Below are 17108 nucleotides of genomic sequence, written 5' to 3' on the forward strand. Positions count from 1 at the left end.
ACAGCCAGATCTCTCCCCCCCCCCCCCCGATTAATCTGATAAATTACCCAATTAGAGGAAAGGGCTTAACCTCTTCACCCGAATGAAATTTAACAAACAGCAAAAGGTTTGCATTTCACAAAGAAATCTCGAGCTTGGTGTCTCTGAACTCTGGCTGTTTGTCTGTTCCAGGAACCTACTTGTCTGACCTCACCTACATTGATGCTGCATATCCACTGTCACAGGGTGCCTTGAGGAATAAGCATCGCTGTGATCAGATCAACAACGTTTTACGCATTATCTGTGACCTTCAACAGACCTGTGAATACGGTAATAACCTGTCCGACACACTCATCATTAGGTGAAAGGAGAATGTGGCTATCTTCACTTTGGATCTTTCTTATTAGTTTTGGTTTCTCTCTCTCTCACTCTCTCTTTCTCTCTCTCTCTCTCTCTGCTTTCCCTCTCTCCGCTTTCCCTCTCTCCGCTTTCCCTCTCTCCGCTTTCCCTCTCTCCGCTTTCCCTCTCTCCGCTTTCCCTCTCTCCGCTTTCCCTCTCTCCGCTTTGCCTCTCTCCGCTTTGCCTCTCTCCGCTTTGCCTCTCTCCGCTTTGCCTCTCTCCGCTTTCCCTCTCTCCGCTTTCCCTCTCTCCGCTTTCCATCTCTCCGCTTTCCATCTCTCCGCTTTCCCTCTCTCCGCTTTGCCTCTCTCCGCTTTCCCTCTCTCCGCTTTGCCTCTCTCCGCTTTCCCTCTCTCCGCTTTCCCTCTCTCGCCGGTCCCTCTCGCTCCCTCTGTCTGCCTGTATATATTTGCTGCACTAAGCGTTAAAAACCTGGGTTGGAGTGTGTTGGACTGCTGCAGCCATGTTATAAAAGGAATCCTAGTTTGAAAGATTGGGAGCCAGCAGTGCAATAAAAATTTTGATTAAGGGGATTCCCTGTGGAGTTAATTAGATTTCAACTTGGTACTGAGTGGAGGTAAGGCATCAGGAATTTTGCAGGAAAAGCGGCCAGGGCAGTTCTGATCCGAATGAAGTCCAGATGTCAAACAGTTTTGCTCTCTGCAGTTCATTTTAAAGAGATTAACGGTTGTTAAAACAGTGCAGACTTGTCTGAGGAGCAGAAACAAGCTGAGAAACAGCTTCTGAAGACGTGCAGCCAGAGTTTCTGCATGGATCTGACATGAGTCAGATCTTGGCTTTAGGGAGCTCTCTTTCTCAGAGAACTTCTCTGTAAAGCAGGTATTCCTGAGTGCTCGTGATATTTAACAATGGATTGAGAGCTGAGATGAGTTTTTCCTGTCTTTCAGTGGGAATAAAGATAGCAATTAAGGGTATTGTGTTCACTGGATTGAGAAGTATTGTTTAAGGGGTAATTGTAAGCTATTTTCTTATATGATGTTAAAGATATTTTAATACTATGTGAGTAATACGTTTGTTTTAATATTCCATATCCCTATTTCTTTGTGGAATCGGAGAGCGAGGAACCTTTCCCCCACAGTCTGACAAAATAAAAATGAAATATTAGTGTTTCTGTCTAGTATACTAGCAACTGTTGGGGTCTGGTTTGGGGTAATTTTGACATTCTGAATTCTCCCTCTGTGTACCCGAACAGGCGCCGGATTTTCACAGTAACTTCATTGCAGTGTTAATGTAAGCCTACTTGTGGCAATGAAGATTATTATTATTATATGTCTGCCTCTCTCTCTCTATATCTGCCTCTCTCTCTCTCTGTCGCTCTCTGCCTCTTTCTGTCTCTTGCTCGCTCTCTATCTGCCTCTCTCTCCCTCGCTCTCTGTCTGCCTCTCTCTCTCTCTCTGCCTCTTTCTTTCTCTCGCTCGCTCTCTATCTGCCTCTCTGTCGGCCTCTCTCTCTCACTCTCGCTCTCTATCTGCCTCTCTATACCTCGCTCTCTGTCTGCCTCTCTCTCTCTTGCTCTCTGTCTGCCTCTCTCTCGCTCTCTATCTGCTTCTCGCTCTCTATCTGCCTCTCTCTACCTAGCTCTCTGTCTGCCTCACTCTCTCTTGCGCTCTGTCTGCCTCTCTCTCGCTCTCTCTACCTGCATCTACCTGCCTCTCTCTCTCACTCTCTCTGTCTCTCTCTCTCTCTCTCTCTCTCTGTCTATCTCTCTCTCTCGCTCTCTCTGCCAATCCACCTAACCTGCACGTCTTTGGACTGTGGGAGGAAACCGGAGCACCCGGAGGAAACCCACGCACACATGGGGAGAACGTGCAGACTCCGCACTGTCACCCGAGGCTGGAACCCGTGTCCCTGGCATTGTGAGGCAGCAGTGCTAACCACTGTACCCCCCGACCTCAAGCTTACCCGTCCACAGCAAACCCATGGGTGCTTCATTTGGAAATTCAAGCTCTCACTGGAAGAGACCGAGATGGAGTGAAGGTTTCCTGCCGGCTTCAAAAGCATCTGAACCCCCACACTGATACATTGCTGTTGTGACACGCACCTGCTCTCAACACTGATACACAACTGCACGTTTTCTGTTTGCTCCAATTAGTTAGGCTAAATACCAGGACGTTTCCTGAATTCTGCTCATCGGGGAATGTACTGTTTAGAAACAGACACTAATGAAGTGTGCTTAAGAGATTAACCCATTCAGTTCCACCTTTTCCGATTTCCCAGTGTCATATTGTCCCAACAGTCTCTATGTGGAGCCCAGCCCTGGGCCTCAGTGCCCTGGGCCTCAGTGCCCTGGGCCTCAGTGCCCTGGGCCTCAGTGCCCTGGGCCTCAGTGCCCTGGGCCTCAGTGCCCTGGGCCTCAGTGCCCTGGGCCTCAGTGCCCTGGGCCTCAGTGCCCTGGGCCTCAGTGCCCTGGGCCTCAGTGCCCTGGGCCTCAGTGCCCTGGGCCTCAGTGCCCTGGGCCTCAGTGGGCTGGGCCTCAGTGGGCTGGGCCTCAGTGGGCTGGGCCTCAGTGGGCTGGGCCTCAGTGCCCTGGGCCTCAGTGCCCTGGGCCTCAGTGCCCTGGGCCTCAGTGCCCTGGGCCTCAGTGCCCTGGGCCTCAGTGCCCTGGGCCTCAGTGCCCTGGGCCTCAGTGCCCTGGGCCTCAGTGCCCTGGGCTGTGCAGGGGGAATATTGTCAGAGTACTCCCACCAAGCCCTCACCGGTTGTGATTCTGAGCACGGTGCTCAGGAAATGATGTGATCGGACCTGGAGACAATCGCCTGGGCTGTGAGCAGTGACTATTTGGGATGAGAATGACCACGTGTCCAATGGGCCAAAGGTCAACCCGTGCCCATTCAGACTGTGACCGACCCCAACAGGAGACGACAGCCTGAGCAGATTCTTGCCAGCGATTTCTATAGCCTGCTCCCAAGGGCTAAACTCCCAAGTGGTGCTGTGCACAGATCGTTGCTCCCTTTAAGGAGGTGCCTTTGAATCTCAGCATTGACTACAGCTGAGTACAGGGCAGCATGGTAGCACAAGTGGATAACACTGTGGCTTCACAGCACCAGGGTCCCAGGTTCGATTCCCCACTGGGTCACTGTCTGTGCGGAGTCTGCACGTCCCCTCCCCCATGTCTGCGTGGGTTTCCTCCCGGGTGCTCCGGTTTTCTCCCACAGTCCAAAGACGTGCAGGTTAGGTGGATTGGCCGTGATAAATTACCCTTAGTGACCAAAAAGGTCAGGAGGGATTATTGGGTTACGGGGATTGGCTGGAAGTGAGGAATAAAGTGGGTCAGTGCAGACTTGATGGGCTGAATGGCCTCCTTCTGCACTGCATGTTCTATGACTATGACAAAAAGAAACACAATCCTCCCCAAAATACTTTATTCATACAATTTGTAAGGTACATTACAAAACCTTTGCGTTTGGAAACGACAGAGTGCAGTGAAAGCAGACTTGTCTCCATCCAGCATGTCCCGCTCTCAGACTGCCTCTGGGGACTTTTGCAACAACAATTCCACGTCACGCAGTCATGGGGCAAAAACAATTCAATTTAGACAATTACTGACAGTGCAAAAGGATTCAACTGTTCTTCAAACAGCATGTTGCTCTCTGAAGTGCCTCGATATAATCTTCAATACACTCTGTGCAATCAGTCACTGTCGGATAACCAGCCCTGGGGAACTTCAACAACAAAATCCACAAGTTAATAAACAAATTGCTGCCAATGGCCTCTTGAGTGTTTTGGAATGCAGAGTGTGGGAAATCTCTGCAATGTTCATCTCGCTCACTCTCTTTCCTTTTCTCTCCATCATTCCCTTTCTGTTTCCCTCTCTCTCCTTTGCCTCTCTCTTTCCCTAGCTCTTTCTTTCCCCCTCTCTCTCTTTCTCTTTCTTTCCCTTTCTATTTTACTCTCTCTCTCTCTTTCCTTTTCATAGAATTTCATAGAATTTACAGTGCAGAAGGAGGCCATTCGGCCCATCAAGTCTGCGCCGGTCCTTGGAAAGAGCACCCTACTTAAGCCCACACCTCCACCCCATCCCCGTAACCCAGTAACCCCTCCCACTAACCTTTTTTGGACATTAAGGAAACTGTATCCTGGCCAATCTCCCAAACCTGCACATCTTTGGACTGTGGGAGGAAACCCACGCAGACACTGGGAGAACGTGCAGACTCCGCACAGAGACCCAAGCTGGGAATCGAACCTGGGACCCTGGAGCTGTGAAGCAACAGTGCTAACCACTGTGCTACCGTGCTGCCCAGCTTTTCTCCCTCTCTCTCTCTCCTTCCCCTCTCGCCCCTCCCCTTTCCCCTCTCGCCCCTCCCCTTTCCCCTCTCGCCCCTCCCCTTTCCCCTCTCGCCCCTCCCCTTTCCCCTCTCGCCCCTCCCCTTTCCCCTCTCGCCCCTCCCCTTTCCCCTCTCGCCCCTCCCCTTTCCCCTCTCTCGCCCCTCCCCTTTCCCCTCTCGCCCCTCCCCTTTCCCCTCTCGCCCCTCCCCTTTCCCCTCTCGCCCCTCCCCTTTCCCCTCTCGCCCCTCCCCTTTCCCCTCTCGCCCCTCCCCTTACCCCTCTCACCCCCCCTTTTCCCCTCTCCCCTCCCCTTCCCCCTCTCCCCCCTCCCCTTCCCCTCTCGCCCCTCCCCTTTCCCCTCTCGCCCCTCCCCTTTCCCCTCTCGCCCCTCCCCTTCCCCTCTCGCCCCTCCCCTTCCCCTCTCGCCCCTCCCTCTCCCCTCTCGCCCCTCCCTCTCCCGCCTCGCCCCTCCCTTTCCCGCCTCGCCCCTCCCTCTCCCGCCTCGCCCCCCCTTTCCCCTCTCGCCCCCCCTTCCCCTCTCGCCCCCCCCTTTCCCCTCTCGCCCCCCCTTTCCCCTCTCGCCCCCCCTTTCCCATCTCGCCCCTCCCCTTTCCTCTCTCGCCCCTCCCCTTTCCTCTCTCGCCCCTCCCCTTTCCCCTCTCGCCCCCCCTTTCCCCCTCTCGCCCCCCTTTCCCCTCTCGCCCCTCCCCTTTCCCCTCTCGCCCTTCCCCTTTTCCCCCTCGCCTGTCCCCTTTCCCCCCCTCGCCCCCCCTTTCCACCCTCGCCCCTCCCCTTTCCCCCCTCGCCCCTCCCCTTTCCCCCTTCGCCCCTCCCCTTTCCCCCTTCGCCCCTCCCCTTTCCCCCTTCGCCCCTCCCCTTTCCTCTCTCGCCCCCCCTTCCTCCCCCTTTCCCCCTCTCTCAGATGCTGACTGTCACTTTATTTTTCTGACTTCCTTTATCCTGATTTACTTGTAGATCTTCCAACATTGCCTCATGTGCTGAAATACCTGAACTCTGAGAGATACATTGAGGAACTGCAGGGGATCTTCGATCGGGATAACCATGGGTGAGTTCTACTCTTGCGGGGCTTTTGTGGAATCAATTGTGGGCCTCACGGTAGCATGGTGGTTAGCATCAATGCTTCACAGCTCCAGGGTCCCAGGTTCGATTCCCGGCTGGGTCACTGTCTGTGTGGAGTCTGCACGTCCTCCCCGTGTGTGCGTGGGTTTCCTCCGGGTGCTCCGGTTTCCTCCCACAGTCCAAAGATGTGCGGGTTAGGTGGATTGGCCATGCTAAATTGCCCGTAGTGTAAGGTTAATGGGGGGATTGTTGGGTTGCGGGTTACGTGGGTTTAAGTGGGGTGATCATGGCTCGGCACAACATTGAGGGCCGAAGGGCCTGTTCTGTGCTGTACTGTTCTATGTTCTATAATTCATCCGAACGACATTCCCTCTGCCGGGTAGAATTGGAGCGTGACGGGTGAGGAAATCCTAGTTGTAGTCCAGAAACCCCTCACACCCAAGTTGGATTTGTCCTCTTTTCCTTTGGGAGTTATATGATGAGGGGGGTGGTTTGAGAGTAACGCACTAGTTGAAGAAATTCATACTGAAGTTTTTGTGTTAAGTCTGACTGTTTTTTAAGGAGCTCCCAATGTTTTGAATCTTTCTGCAGACTCTCTCTGATGATTGAACCTCCGCCTTGTCTCCAGCATCACATCTCCAAGAGAGAATTTATCGGTGAGGTGCTTTTCCTCAACCGCCGGCGTAAACCTGTTCCCAAAATGCAACTGAACGTAAATAGATCGCCTTGCACTGCTGCAAAATGTTGACCCAAAGAGAGACTTTCATTTGGATAGCGCCTTTCACGGATTCTGAATGTCCCAAAGCCCTTTGCAGCCGATGAAACACTTTTCACGTGTCGTCAGGAAACGCAGCCGCCAATTTGCTGTTTTTTTTGTGGGATCTTGCTGTGTACAGTGTGGTGACGACGGGATGATTTGGTTTTGTGATGTTTTTTTTTTAAATTTAGATTACCCAATTATTTTTTCCAATTACATTTTTGGGTTGTGGGGGCGAAACCCACGCAGACACGGGGAGAATGTGCAAACTCCACACAGACAGTGACCCAGAGCCGGGATCGAACCTGGGACCTCAGCGCCGTGAGGCGGTTATGCTAACCACTTGGCCACCGTGCTGCCCGTGGTTTTGTGATGTTGATTGAGGGATAAATAGTGACCGGGGGACACAGGGAGGGCAGAGGGGTCGAGACTCTCTGTTTGGGAGTCTCCCGCTGGAGGGGAATTGCTCCCGACTTTCCCCTGGCAGCGCAAATTGGGAAATGACTAATCCTCGCCATGCAAGTTGATACATGGCGAGGAATAGTTAGAGTACCCGGGGGAAAGAGGGAGTGAGAGGGAAGGGGGGGGGGGGGGTGCAGCTGAGGGGGAAAGGAGGGTGAGGGGCAAATGAGGAATAGGGCTTCGCGCTTGGAAACGCTTTGTGGAGGAAAACGCCGGCGTTGGACTGGGGTGAGCACAGTAAGAAGTCTTACAACACTAGGTTAAAGTCCAACAGGTCTGATTCAAACACGAGCTTTCGGAGCGCTGCTCCGAAAGCTCGTGTTTGAATCAAACCTGTTGGACTTTAACCTAGTGTTGTAAGACTTCTTACTCTGCAGTGAGAATGTCAGCTTGGATCCTGTACTCTCAGCTCCTGAGTGGGACTTGACACCGAGTGAGGCCACAGCTCATACTTCCACGAGGGGCAATAGTCCCAGCTGCTGGGCAGACCTGGATCTGCACCGTAGCTTCTCTAAGCTACAGGGCGATGGACCAGGTGTGGGAAAGTGGGATTAGAAAGAGCACCTGGGCATCATCGGGCTGGCATGGACAAGATGGGCAGAATGGCCTCCCGTGCTGTAACGTTTATATGGTTCCAATGGAAACTATCCCGGCCCTCCGCATCTCCCCAGCTTCTTGCAACCCCAGAACATGCGTGTGTGATCCTTCACCCGGAGATGTATCTCCTGTAGAAAAATCACTTCCGCTCTCAAACCCTCCTCGGGTGCACTAAAACCCGGGACCTCGTGACAGGTCCCTTTAGCCCCGGGGCGTTTCATGTCACAATGGGGCAACACGGTAGCATGGTGGTTAGCATAAATGCTTCACAGCTCCAGGGTCCCAGGTTCGATTCCCGGCTGGGTCACTATCTGTGCGGAGTCTGCACGTCCTCCCCGTGTGTGCGTGGGTTTCCTCCGGGTGCTCCGGTTTCCTCCCACAGTCCAAAGATGTGCGGGTTAGGTGGATTGGCCATGCTAAATTGCCCGTAGTGTCCTAAAAAAAAAAGTAAGGTTAAGGGGGGGGGGTTGTTGGGTTACGGGTATAGGGTGGATACGTGGGTTTGAGTAGGGTGATCATTGCTCGGCACAACATCGCGGGCCGAAGGGCCTGTTCTGTGCTGTTCTGTTCTATCTATTTAACTCTTATCGGAGGCTAAAAGCTCCATTCCCCTCTACCCTCCACCATCGTTTCCCACTGCCTCACTTAATCCCGCCCTGAACCAGGCCCATCCGAGATGGCCCCCCCCCTCTCCGTCCATGACCATGCTCAGCCTCAAACCCTGCCACATCGCAATCCTCCCACCCCCCCCCCCCCCCCCCCCCCCCCCCAAAAAAAAAACCTGGCCACCCCATGCGACCTCCTCCCCCACCTCGCCTCTGTTCACGAGCATCACTTGTTAGCGAGGCAACTCCAGCCCAAACGCCTCCCTCGCACACACCCCACCCCTCCCCCCACCAGTCCCTCATTCGCCTCTCACTCCCCCCCCCCCCCGATTACTGACAAAACCATCAACCCCACCCAAAGGACCCCATCACACACCCCCCCCCCCCCTTACATGAAAAAGAAATTCACAAATCACCTCCTCCCAAAAAACACGACTAAAGGCGGGAGGGTGGGTGGGGGGGGGGGGGGGGGGAGGGGGGGGGGGGGCGATCTCCCCCTTTCAGACTCACAAGTCCCCAAGAATTCCCACCCTCCGACAACACAAAACAGACATAACACCCAACTTTTGCAGACTTAACCCCTCCATCCCACACCACCCCTCCGTTCTCCCCCATGCTCATGCCTCCTCTGGCGTCTCAAAGTAGTACTCCTGGCCGTTGAATGTGACCTAAAGTCTCGCCAGGTCCAGCACCCCAATCTTCCTTTGATACAGCACAGCCGTGGCTCTGTTGAATCCTACGCTCCTCTTTGCCAGCTCCGTGCCAATATCCTGATATATCCGGACACGATTCCCTCCCATTCGCAGTCTCACTCCACCCTCACCCACCTCAGAATCTTGGTGGGCACTTCAGGAGTCCGTGACGTCTCCCCCACTCTCGGCTTCTGCCTCAGGAAGCTGTGGGTCCGATCCACCTCTGGGCCCTTGTCCAACACCTTCTCCTCCACCGACCCAAAATGTTCTTCGAGGTGCTTCTTCCTTCCACACCCTCTGGCAGACCCACATTTTTCAGGTTCTGCCACCTGCGCCTGTTGTCCTGCTCCTCCACCTTCACCCGCAGCGACTTGCACAGATCGCCCGAGATCCCCAACTCCGCCTCCAAAGCCACAATCTGACTGCTCTGGTCGGACACCACCGTCTCCACCTCGTGCCTCGAGGCACTTCTCCACCCGGACCAGCGACCCTCGAAGAGTTGCTTCTTCCTCCTCAATCGCCTTCAAACAGTTGTTGTGCATCTCCTCCCTTTGCTGCGAAATTCCTCCACGATGAAGCTCACCAGCTGCTCCACCTGGGACTTTCCCACTGACGCCGACTCTCCCCCTCCGCCATTCTCCAAATTGTTGCTGCGCCACACGTTCCTCCAATCCCTTGGGCAGGTCGTAGACATGCCACTCACGCGGGGGGAACCTCTTCTCCTACATCTTCCGCACCACTTTTCTGCTGAAACCAGCCCCCTAACGAGTTTAAATTGCCCAAACCAATGCCTTCGATCCGATGCTGTCCTGTGTGCACCCACTCAATCCATGGCTGCCACTGGATGTCGGGTTTATAAAGAACTCTGTCCCTTCTCTCCCTCAGGTTTTATCTCCCCCAGTGAAGCAACTGAATCCTCGGAAAGTGACACTACCGTCATGTGTCTGTGTTTGATGAGGGGACATAGAAAATGGCACAGCATTAATTACAAGTGAGTGATGGATTCCATTCCGAAGAAACTCATCCGTTTGTAATCTTGGCCTTGTGAAGGCTAAACAGGGGGACAGACTGTAAGTAATCAGTGGCCTGGTGCCCCGGTCCCACCCCACCCCGCCCTGGCCCCACCCCGCCCTGGCCCCACCCCGCCCTGGCCCCACCCCGCCCTGGCCCCACCTCGCCCTGGCCCCACCTCGCCCTGGCCCCGCCCCGCCCTGGCCCCGCCCCGCCCTGGTCCCACCCCGCCCTGGTCCCACCCCGCCCTGGCCCCGCCCTGGCCCCACCCTGGCCCCACCCCGCCCTGGCCCCACCCCGCCCTGGTCCCACCCCGCCCTGGTCCCACCCCGGCCCCGCCCTGGCCCCACCCCGCCCTGGCCCCGCCCTGGCCCCACCTTGCCCTGGCCCCACCCCGCCCTGGCCCCACCCCGCCCTGACCCCACCCCGCCCTGACCCCACCCCGCCCTGGCCCCACCCCGGCCCCGCCCTGGCCCCACCCCGCCCTGGCCCCACCCCGGCCCCACCCTGGCCCCACCCCGGCCCCGCCCTGGCCCCACCCCGCCCCGGCCCCGCCCCGGCCCCACCCTGGCCCCGCCCCACCCCGCCCTGGCCCCACCCCGCCCTGGCCCCACCCCGCCCCCACCCTGGCCCCGCCCCGCCCCGGCCCCACCCCGCCCCCACCCTGGCCCCGCCCCGCCCTGGCCCCACTCCGCCCTGGCCCCACCCCGGCCCCGGCCCCACCCCGCCCCCACCCTGGCCCCGCCCCGGCCCTGGCCCCACCCCGGCCCCGGCTCCACCCCGCCCTGGCCCGGCCCCGGCCCCACCCCGGCCCCGGCCCCACCCCGGCCCCGGCCCCACCCCGGCCCCGGCCCCACCCCGGCCCCGGCCCCACCCCGCCCCGGCCCCACCCCGCCCTGGCCCCACCCCGGCCCCGCCCCGGCCCCACCCCGCCCTGGCCCCGCCCCGGCCCCCCCCGGCCCCGGCCCCACCCCGCCCCGGCCCCACCCCGGCCCCACCCCGGCCCCACCCCACCCCGGCCCCACCCCGCCCCGGCCCCACCCCGGCCCCACCCCGGCCCCACCCCGGCCCCGCCCCGGCCCCGGCCCCGGCCCGGCCCCGCCCCGGCCCCGGCCCCACCCCGCCCCGGCCCCACCCCGGCCCCACCCCGGCCCCACCCGGCCCCGCCCCGGCCCCGGCCCCGCCCCGGCCCCGCCCCGGCCCCGGCCCCACCCCGCCCTGGCCCCACCCCGCCCTGGCCCCACCCCGCCCTGGCCCCACCCCGCCCTGGCCCCACCCCGCCCTGGCCCCACCCCGCCCTGGCCCCACCCCGCCCTGGCCCCACCCCGCCCCGGCCCCACCCCGCCCCGGCCCCACCCCGCCCTGGCCCCACCCCGCCCTGGCCCCACCCCGCCCCGGCCCCGCCCCGGCCCCGGCCCCGCCCCGCCCCGGCCCCACCCCGTCCTGGCCCCGCCCCGTCCTGGCCCCACCCCCGCCCTGGCCCCACCCCGCCCTGGCCCCACCCCGCCCTGGCCCCACCCCGCCCTGGCCCCACCCCGCCCTGGCCCCACCCCGCCCTGGCCCCACCCCAGCCCTGGCCCCACCCCGCCCTGGCCCCACCCCCGCCTGGCCCCACCCCGCCCTGGCCCCACCCCGCCCTGGCCCCACCCGCCCTGGCCCCACCCCGCCCCGGCCCCACCCCGCCCTGGTCCCACCCCGCCTGGCCCCACCCCGCCCCGGCCCACCCCGCCCCGGCCCCACCCCGCCCTGGCCCCACCCCGCCCCGGCCCCACCCCGCCTGGCCCCACCCCGCCCTGGCCCCACCCCGCCCCTGGCCCCGCCCCGCCCTGGCCCCGCCCCGCCCTGGCCCCGCCCCGCCCTGGCCCCGCCCCGCCCCGGCCCCACCCCGCCCCCGCCCTGGCCCCGCCCCGCCCTGGCCCACCCCCGCCCTGGCCCCACCCCGCCCTGGCCCCGCCCTGGCCCCGCCCCGCCCTGGCCCCACCCCGCCCCGGCCCCACCCCCGCCCCCGCCCTGGCCCCGCCCCGCCCTGGCCCCACCCCGCCCCGGCCCCGCCCCGGCCCCGGCCCCGCCCCGCCCTGGCCCCACCCCGCCCCGGCCCCGGCCCCACCCCGGCCCCAGCCCCACCCCGCCCCGGACCCACCCCGCCCTGGCCCCACCCCGCCCTGGCCCCGCCCCGGTCCCGCCCCGTCCCCGTCCCCGCCCCGCCCCCGCCCTGCCCCCGCCTCCCGGTCCCGCCCCCTGCCCCGCCCCCGCCCCGGCCCCACCCCGCCCCGGCCCCACCCCGCCCCCGCCCTGGCCCCGCCCCGCCCTGGCCCCACCCCGCCCCGGCCCCGGCCCCGCCCCGGCCCCGGCCCCGCCCTGGCCCTGCCCCGCCCTGGCCCCACCCCGGCCCCCGCCCCGGCCCCACCCCGCCCCCGCCCCGGCCCCGGCCCCACCCCGGCCCCAGCCCCACCCCGCCCCGGACCCACCCCGCCCTGGCCCCACCCCGCCCTGGCCCCGCCCCGGTCCCGCCCCGTCCCCGTCCCCGCCCCGCCCCCGCCCTGCCCCCGCCTCCCGGTCCCGCCCCCTGCCCCGCCCCCGCCCCGGCCCCACCCCGCCTCGGTCCCACCCCGCCCCGGCCCCACCCCGCCGTGGTTCGGTGACGTACCACCTGCCGGGGTCTTTGTCACAGTCCTGCTCCTCTCATTGGGATCTCCTTCTAAGAATGAAACCAGGTCGAATGCGGTTCCATCTGAACACCGATGAGTGTCTCCAGGTGAGAGAGCCGCCAACTATCACCTTTTAAAATACTCCGATCTTCTACTTTGAAATGCCTTTCTTTTATTTATTTCCAAACATTTAAAAGACACCAACAGTGCCTGTTCCTGTCGCTTCCTGCAGAGCGAGCGGAGGGAAATGGGAGAACAGCCTTGTTTGCCACGGTGCTGGTTCTGCTGGTGCTGGTGGTTCTGCTGGTCTGGTGGTGCTGCTGGTTCTGATGGTTCTGCTGGTGCTGGTGTTTCTGCTGGTGGTGGTTCTGCTGGTGCTGCTGCTGGTTCTGGTGGTGGTTCTGGGCTCCCCTGTCTGCTGTGGGACTGACTCTGACCTTGGGAATCCCACCTGCTGGAAGCAGAATCGTTCTACTGGAGCCACCGACTGGACATTTTTAGCAAAATTATTACTTTTTGTTGTGGAATGTGAATCATTAAAACTGGTTTCAAGATGGAGATAGATATATTTCTGATTTTTAAAAATGGGTTAAAGGGATACGAGGAACCGGGAGGGAGGTGGATTTGAGACCAGGCAGAGATCAGCCATGATCTGATGGAATCACGGAGCAGGCTCGATGGGCTGAATGGCCTGCTTCTGCTCCTAATTCCTATATATCCTCCCATTACTTTCTGCACCTTGGGGAAAACATTAAGTATTAAACAGGCTGGAGCGGTAACTGGTTTGATTTTGGTATTTACATAGATGCGGATTAAATATCTTTGCTGCTCCTCTTGAGTTTCCCCCACTGCCGTGCCTAATATTTGATTTTTTGCTTTTTTTTTAGTTGTTGTTACAGAGCTAGACGAGTGAACAATACTGGGCAGCGAAGTGCCTCGTTCCCTGGCTCGCGTTCCCGGAGTCTCCTGGACGACAGTGTGATGGATGAGGAATCATTGTGGATGATGCGAGCCGTGAAGCAGCCTGCCTATGAACACTCTACAGGTGAAACATCATCTGCTGCTGCACAGGGTCCATGACCACGTTGCCTGCGCGGTTAGATACCTCCCTCTTGCAGTAGCTGTGTAATCCTTGAGAAATAGAGAACGAAAACTCATGGCTTGCGGATCTCCCAAAGGGCTTTAAGGCCGAACGAAGTGCAGTCACTGTTGTGATGTAGAAAGTACACAGCGAGATCCCACGGGCAGCAACAAAATGATGACGAGATGACGTGCTTTATTGATGTTGTTGGTTGAGGGATAAATATTGACCAGGGCGAACTCTGCTACTCGTCTTCACATGGTGACCACGGACCCGATGGTTTGACCTTTCGTCCAAATGATGGTATCCCGGAGCTCCCTCGCTGGGGTGTCAGTCTCGATTGCGAGCTCAAGTCTGTGGGATGGAATTAATTTCCACCGTCTCGTACAGAGAGGAGAAGTATGAGGCGATTGCGTTTTTCATGCTTCAGCCAATGTCACTGTCTCAAATTGGGAATTGTTAAGAACACAGCTGATGTAAAAGCCATGGTATTCCAAATCCCAAAAAGGGAAACTTGAAATGTCCGCTCTCAACCAATTTGGTATAATGTGAGGGAAGATGTAAGGATGTTCCAGACGGTCCCAGACGTTTTTGGGGTGATTTTAAACAAAATAATTATTTATTAAACATGTAAGAAAGTCAACTTAAAAAACACTTACAGTACACAACTACATTAATGGTTGTGTATTGTATCTTTAAATTTACCCAGTTCCAAATTGCTCTATGTTCCTAACCTCCGAGCTAAACCTCTGCAAATGGGGCTGTTTAGCACAGGGCTAAATTGCTGGCTTTGAAAACAGACCAAGCAGGCCAGCAGCACGGTTCGATTCCTGTAACAGCCTCCCCGAACAGGCGCTGGAATGTGGCGACTAGGGGATTTTCACAGTAACTTCATTGAAGCCTACTCGTGACAATAAGCAATTTTCATTTCATTTCATTTTCAAACAACATCCCATAGGTTTTAAAGCTATAAGCAAGATCATAGAATTTACAGTGCAGAAGGAGGCCGTTCAGTCCATCGAGTCTGCACCGGTTCTTGGAAAGAGCACCCTACCCAAGGTCAACACCTCCACCCTATCCCAATAACCCAGTAACCCCACCCAACACTAAGGGCAATTTTGGACACTCAGGGCAATTTATCATGGCCAATCCACCTTGAGGTCTCAAAAACAGCTCCTTTGCAGAAGGTGAACTTGCCTCTGAATGTTAGTTTTCCTTTTGATCCTACCTTACCTGAACTAACCTTCTCAGAACTCACTCAATGATCTTTGTTACATGATAGAATGTTGGTGTGAAATTCATCTCCATCTTCTCTTTTGAACATTTAACATCTTTACTGTCACTTTTGACACTATTCCCCATTGTTTCCAACTTGCCTTCGGTAAGCATCGGTTTATATTGTTGTCAGGCTGGTCAGCAGATCAAAACTTGGTGCCACTAACCCAGCCAGCCTGTCTTTCTACAATAGTTGTTGTTCTTTAACCATACAACCACCAGAACACGTTCTCAATTACTTTTCCTAACAAAATACAAACCTAATTTATTTGAATATATTTTTATTCAATTTAAGGGATATGGACGTCACTGGTTAGGCCAGCATTTATTGGCCATCCCTAGTTGCCCTTCAGAAGGTGGTGGTGAGCTGCCTTCCTGAACCGCTGCAGTTCCTGAGGTGTAGGTACACCCAGTGTGCTATTAGGGAGGGACTTCCAGGAATTTGACTGCAAAGGAATGGTGGTATGTTTCCAAGTCAGGGTGGTGAGTGACTTGGAGAGGAACCTCCAGGTAGTGGGGTTCCCAAGTATCTGCTGCTCTTGTCCTTCTTGATGGTAGCGGTCATGGGTTGCAAGGTGCTGTCTGAGGACCCTTGGTGAGTTACTGCAGTGCATCTTGTAGATGGCACACACGGCTGCCACTGTTCGTCGGTGGTGGGACTAAAATAAATAGGCTTATAGTCTCAGGAATATAGAATGTTAGGGGTAATTTGATGGAGGTTTTTTAAGGATTTTGAAAGGAATTGACAAGACAGGTAGAGAGAGAACATTTTCCGATGATCGGGGTTATTGTCACCTTGCTGTTTGTGCAGCTTGTGAAGCACCGATATCTGCCTCATTTCCTTACATTACAACAGTGTCTATACTGGGAAAGCACATCAGTTGTGAGCTGATTGAGGACATTCTGAGGTTGTGAAACGTGCTCTGGAAACGATGTGCTCTGTTTTTCTAATAAAAACCCTGATGGTGTTTGGTGGTGAGTTGCCCCCCACGTCATCGGAACATTTCCATTTCACACGCTGATGCCTTTGTGCCCCCTCGCTGACTCCCGCCAACCCCCACACTCGGTGAGGCTGACCTTAGCTGTGTGGGTAGCTTACCGGCAGTTCAGTAAACTGCTTTGAGCCAGGGTTTGGGGAGGACAGTCCAGAACTCTGCTAACAGCTACTCCTCTTCTATCTCATCTTGTTTGCTTGTGTTGTTGGTGTCATTGAGGAATTGAGAGTGGTGTAAAGGTAGGTGGGAACAATCTGCATTGGAGGATTAATGGGCTTTCCCTAGTGATGGCACAGTGTGAGGGAACTGTTTGGTGTACAGAGGGAGCGATGGCACAGTGTGAGGGAACTGTTTGGTGTACAGAGGGAGTGATGGCACAGTGTGAGGGAACTGTTTGGTGTACAGAGGGAGTGATGGCACAGGGTGAGGGAACTGTTTGGTGTACAGAGGGAGCGATGGCACAGTGTGAGGGAACTGTTTGGTGTACAGAGGGAGTGATGGCACAGGGTGAGGGAACTGTTTGGTGTACAGAGGGAGCGATGGCACAGTGTGAGGGAACTGTTTGGTGTACAGAGGGAGCGATGGCACAGTGTGAGGGAACTGTTTGGTGTACAGAGGGAGCGATGGCACAGTGTGAGGGAACTGTTTGGTGTACAGAGGGAGCGATGGCACAGTGTGAGGGAACTGTTTGGTGTACAGAGGGAGCGATGGCACAGTGTGAGGGAACTGTTTGGTGTACAGAGGGAGCGATGGCACAGTGTGAGGGAACTGTTTGGTGTACAGAGGGAGCGATGGCACAGTGTGAGGGAACTGTTTGGTGTACAGAGGGAGCGATGGCACAGTGTGAGGGAACTGTTTGGTGTACAGAGGGAGCGATGGCACAGTGTGAGGGAACTGTTTGGTGTACAGAGGGAGCGAAGCTGACTCGATGCTGGGCCCACTCTGCATCTGATTCCCTGAAGTGAGGGGAATATTTCTGGGACATCACTGCTCCTCCTTTGTGTCCTGTTATATAACCATTGTAATGATGTACACAGGACATCTAGTTTAAATAGAAAGATGATTTCTTAGCAAACAAGGGGAAAGATAACTAACATTACTATACAGACAATGGCTATGAAATGAATTTGGTGAATTCTCCGGGAGCTACTCTTGAGTGCGACTATCTTCCTGTACGACTTACTACCGTCTGTCGGGTGCCTCCAGTCACGTAATGGATGTCTGGCGCCACCTGCTGGTC

The 17108-nt window shown here is 57.5% G+C and overlaps 1 protein-coding gene across 7 annotated transcripts in view; it reads left to right on the top strand.

The window, feature by feature from the left end:
• LOC119957144 (ras-specific guanine nucleotide-releasing factor RalGPS2-like) overlaps positions 1-17108 on the top strand; it is a 76008-nt gene that overhangs the window by 47072 nt on the left and 11828 nt on the right. For all 7 annotated transcript variants that reach the window (XR_005458756.1, XR_005458757.1, XM_038784906.1 and 4 more), the window contains 5 exons: positions 172-309; positions 5641-5731; positions 6337-6401; positions 9744-9849; positions 13405-13562. Coding sequence is in view for 5 of the 7 variants with exons in the window: in XM_038784906.1 (XP_038640834.1) it covers positions 172-309; positions 5641-5731; positions 6337-6401; positions 9744-9849; positions 13405-13562 (558 nt within the window). In the remaining 2 variants the exon portion in view is untranslated. The remainder of the gene's footprint in view (positions 1-171; positions 310-5640; positions 5732-6336; positions 6402-9743; positions 9850-13404; positions 13563-17108) is intronic.

This window comes from Scyliorhinus canicula, chromosome 25 (genome assembly GCF_902713615.1).
Source record: "Scyliorhinus canicula chromosome 25, sScyCan1.1, whole genome shotgun sequence".
NCBI classification, from domain to species: Eukaryota; Metazoa; Chordata; class Chondrichthyes; order Carcharhiniformes; family Scyliorhinidae; genus Scyliorhinus; species Scyliorhinus canicula.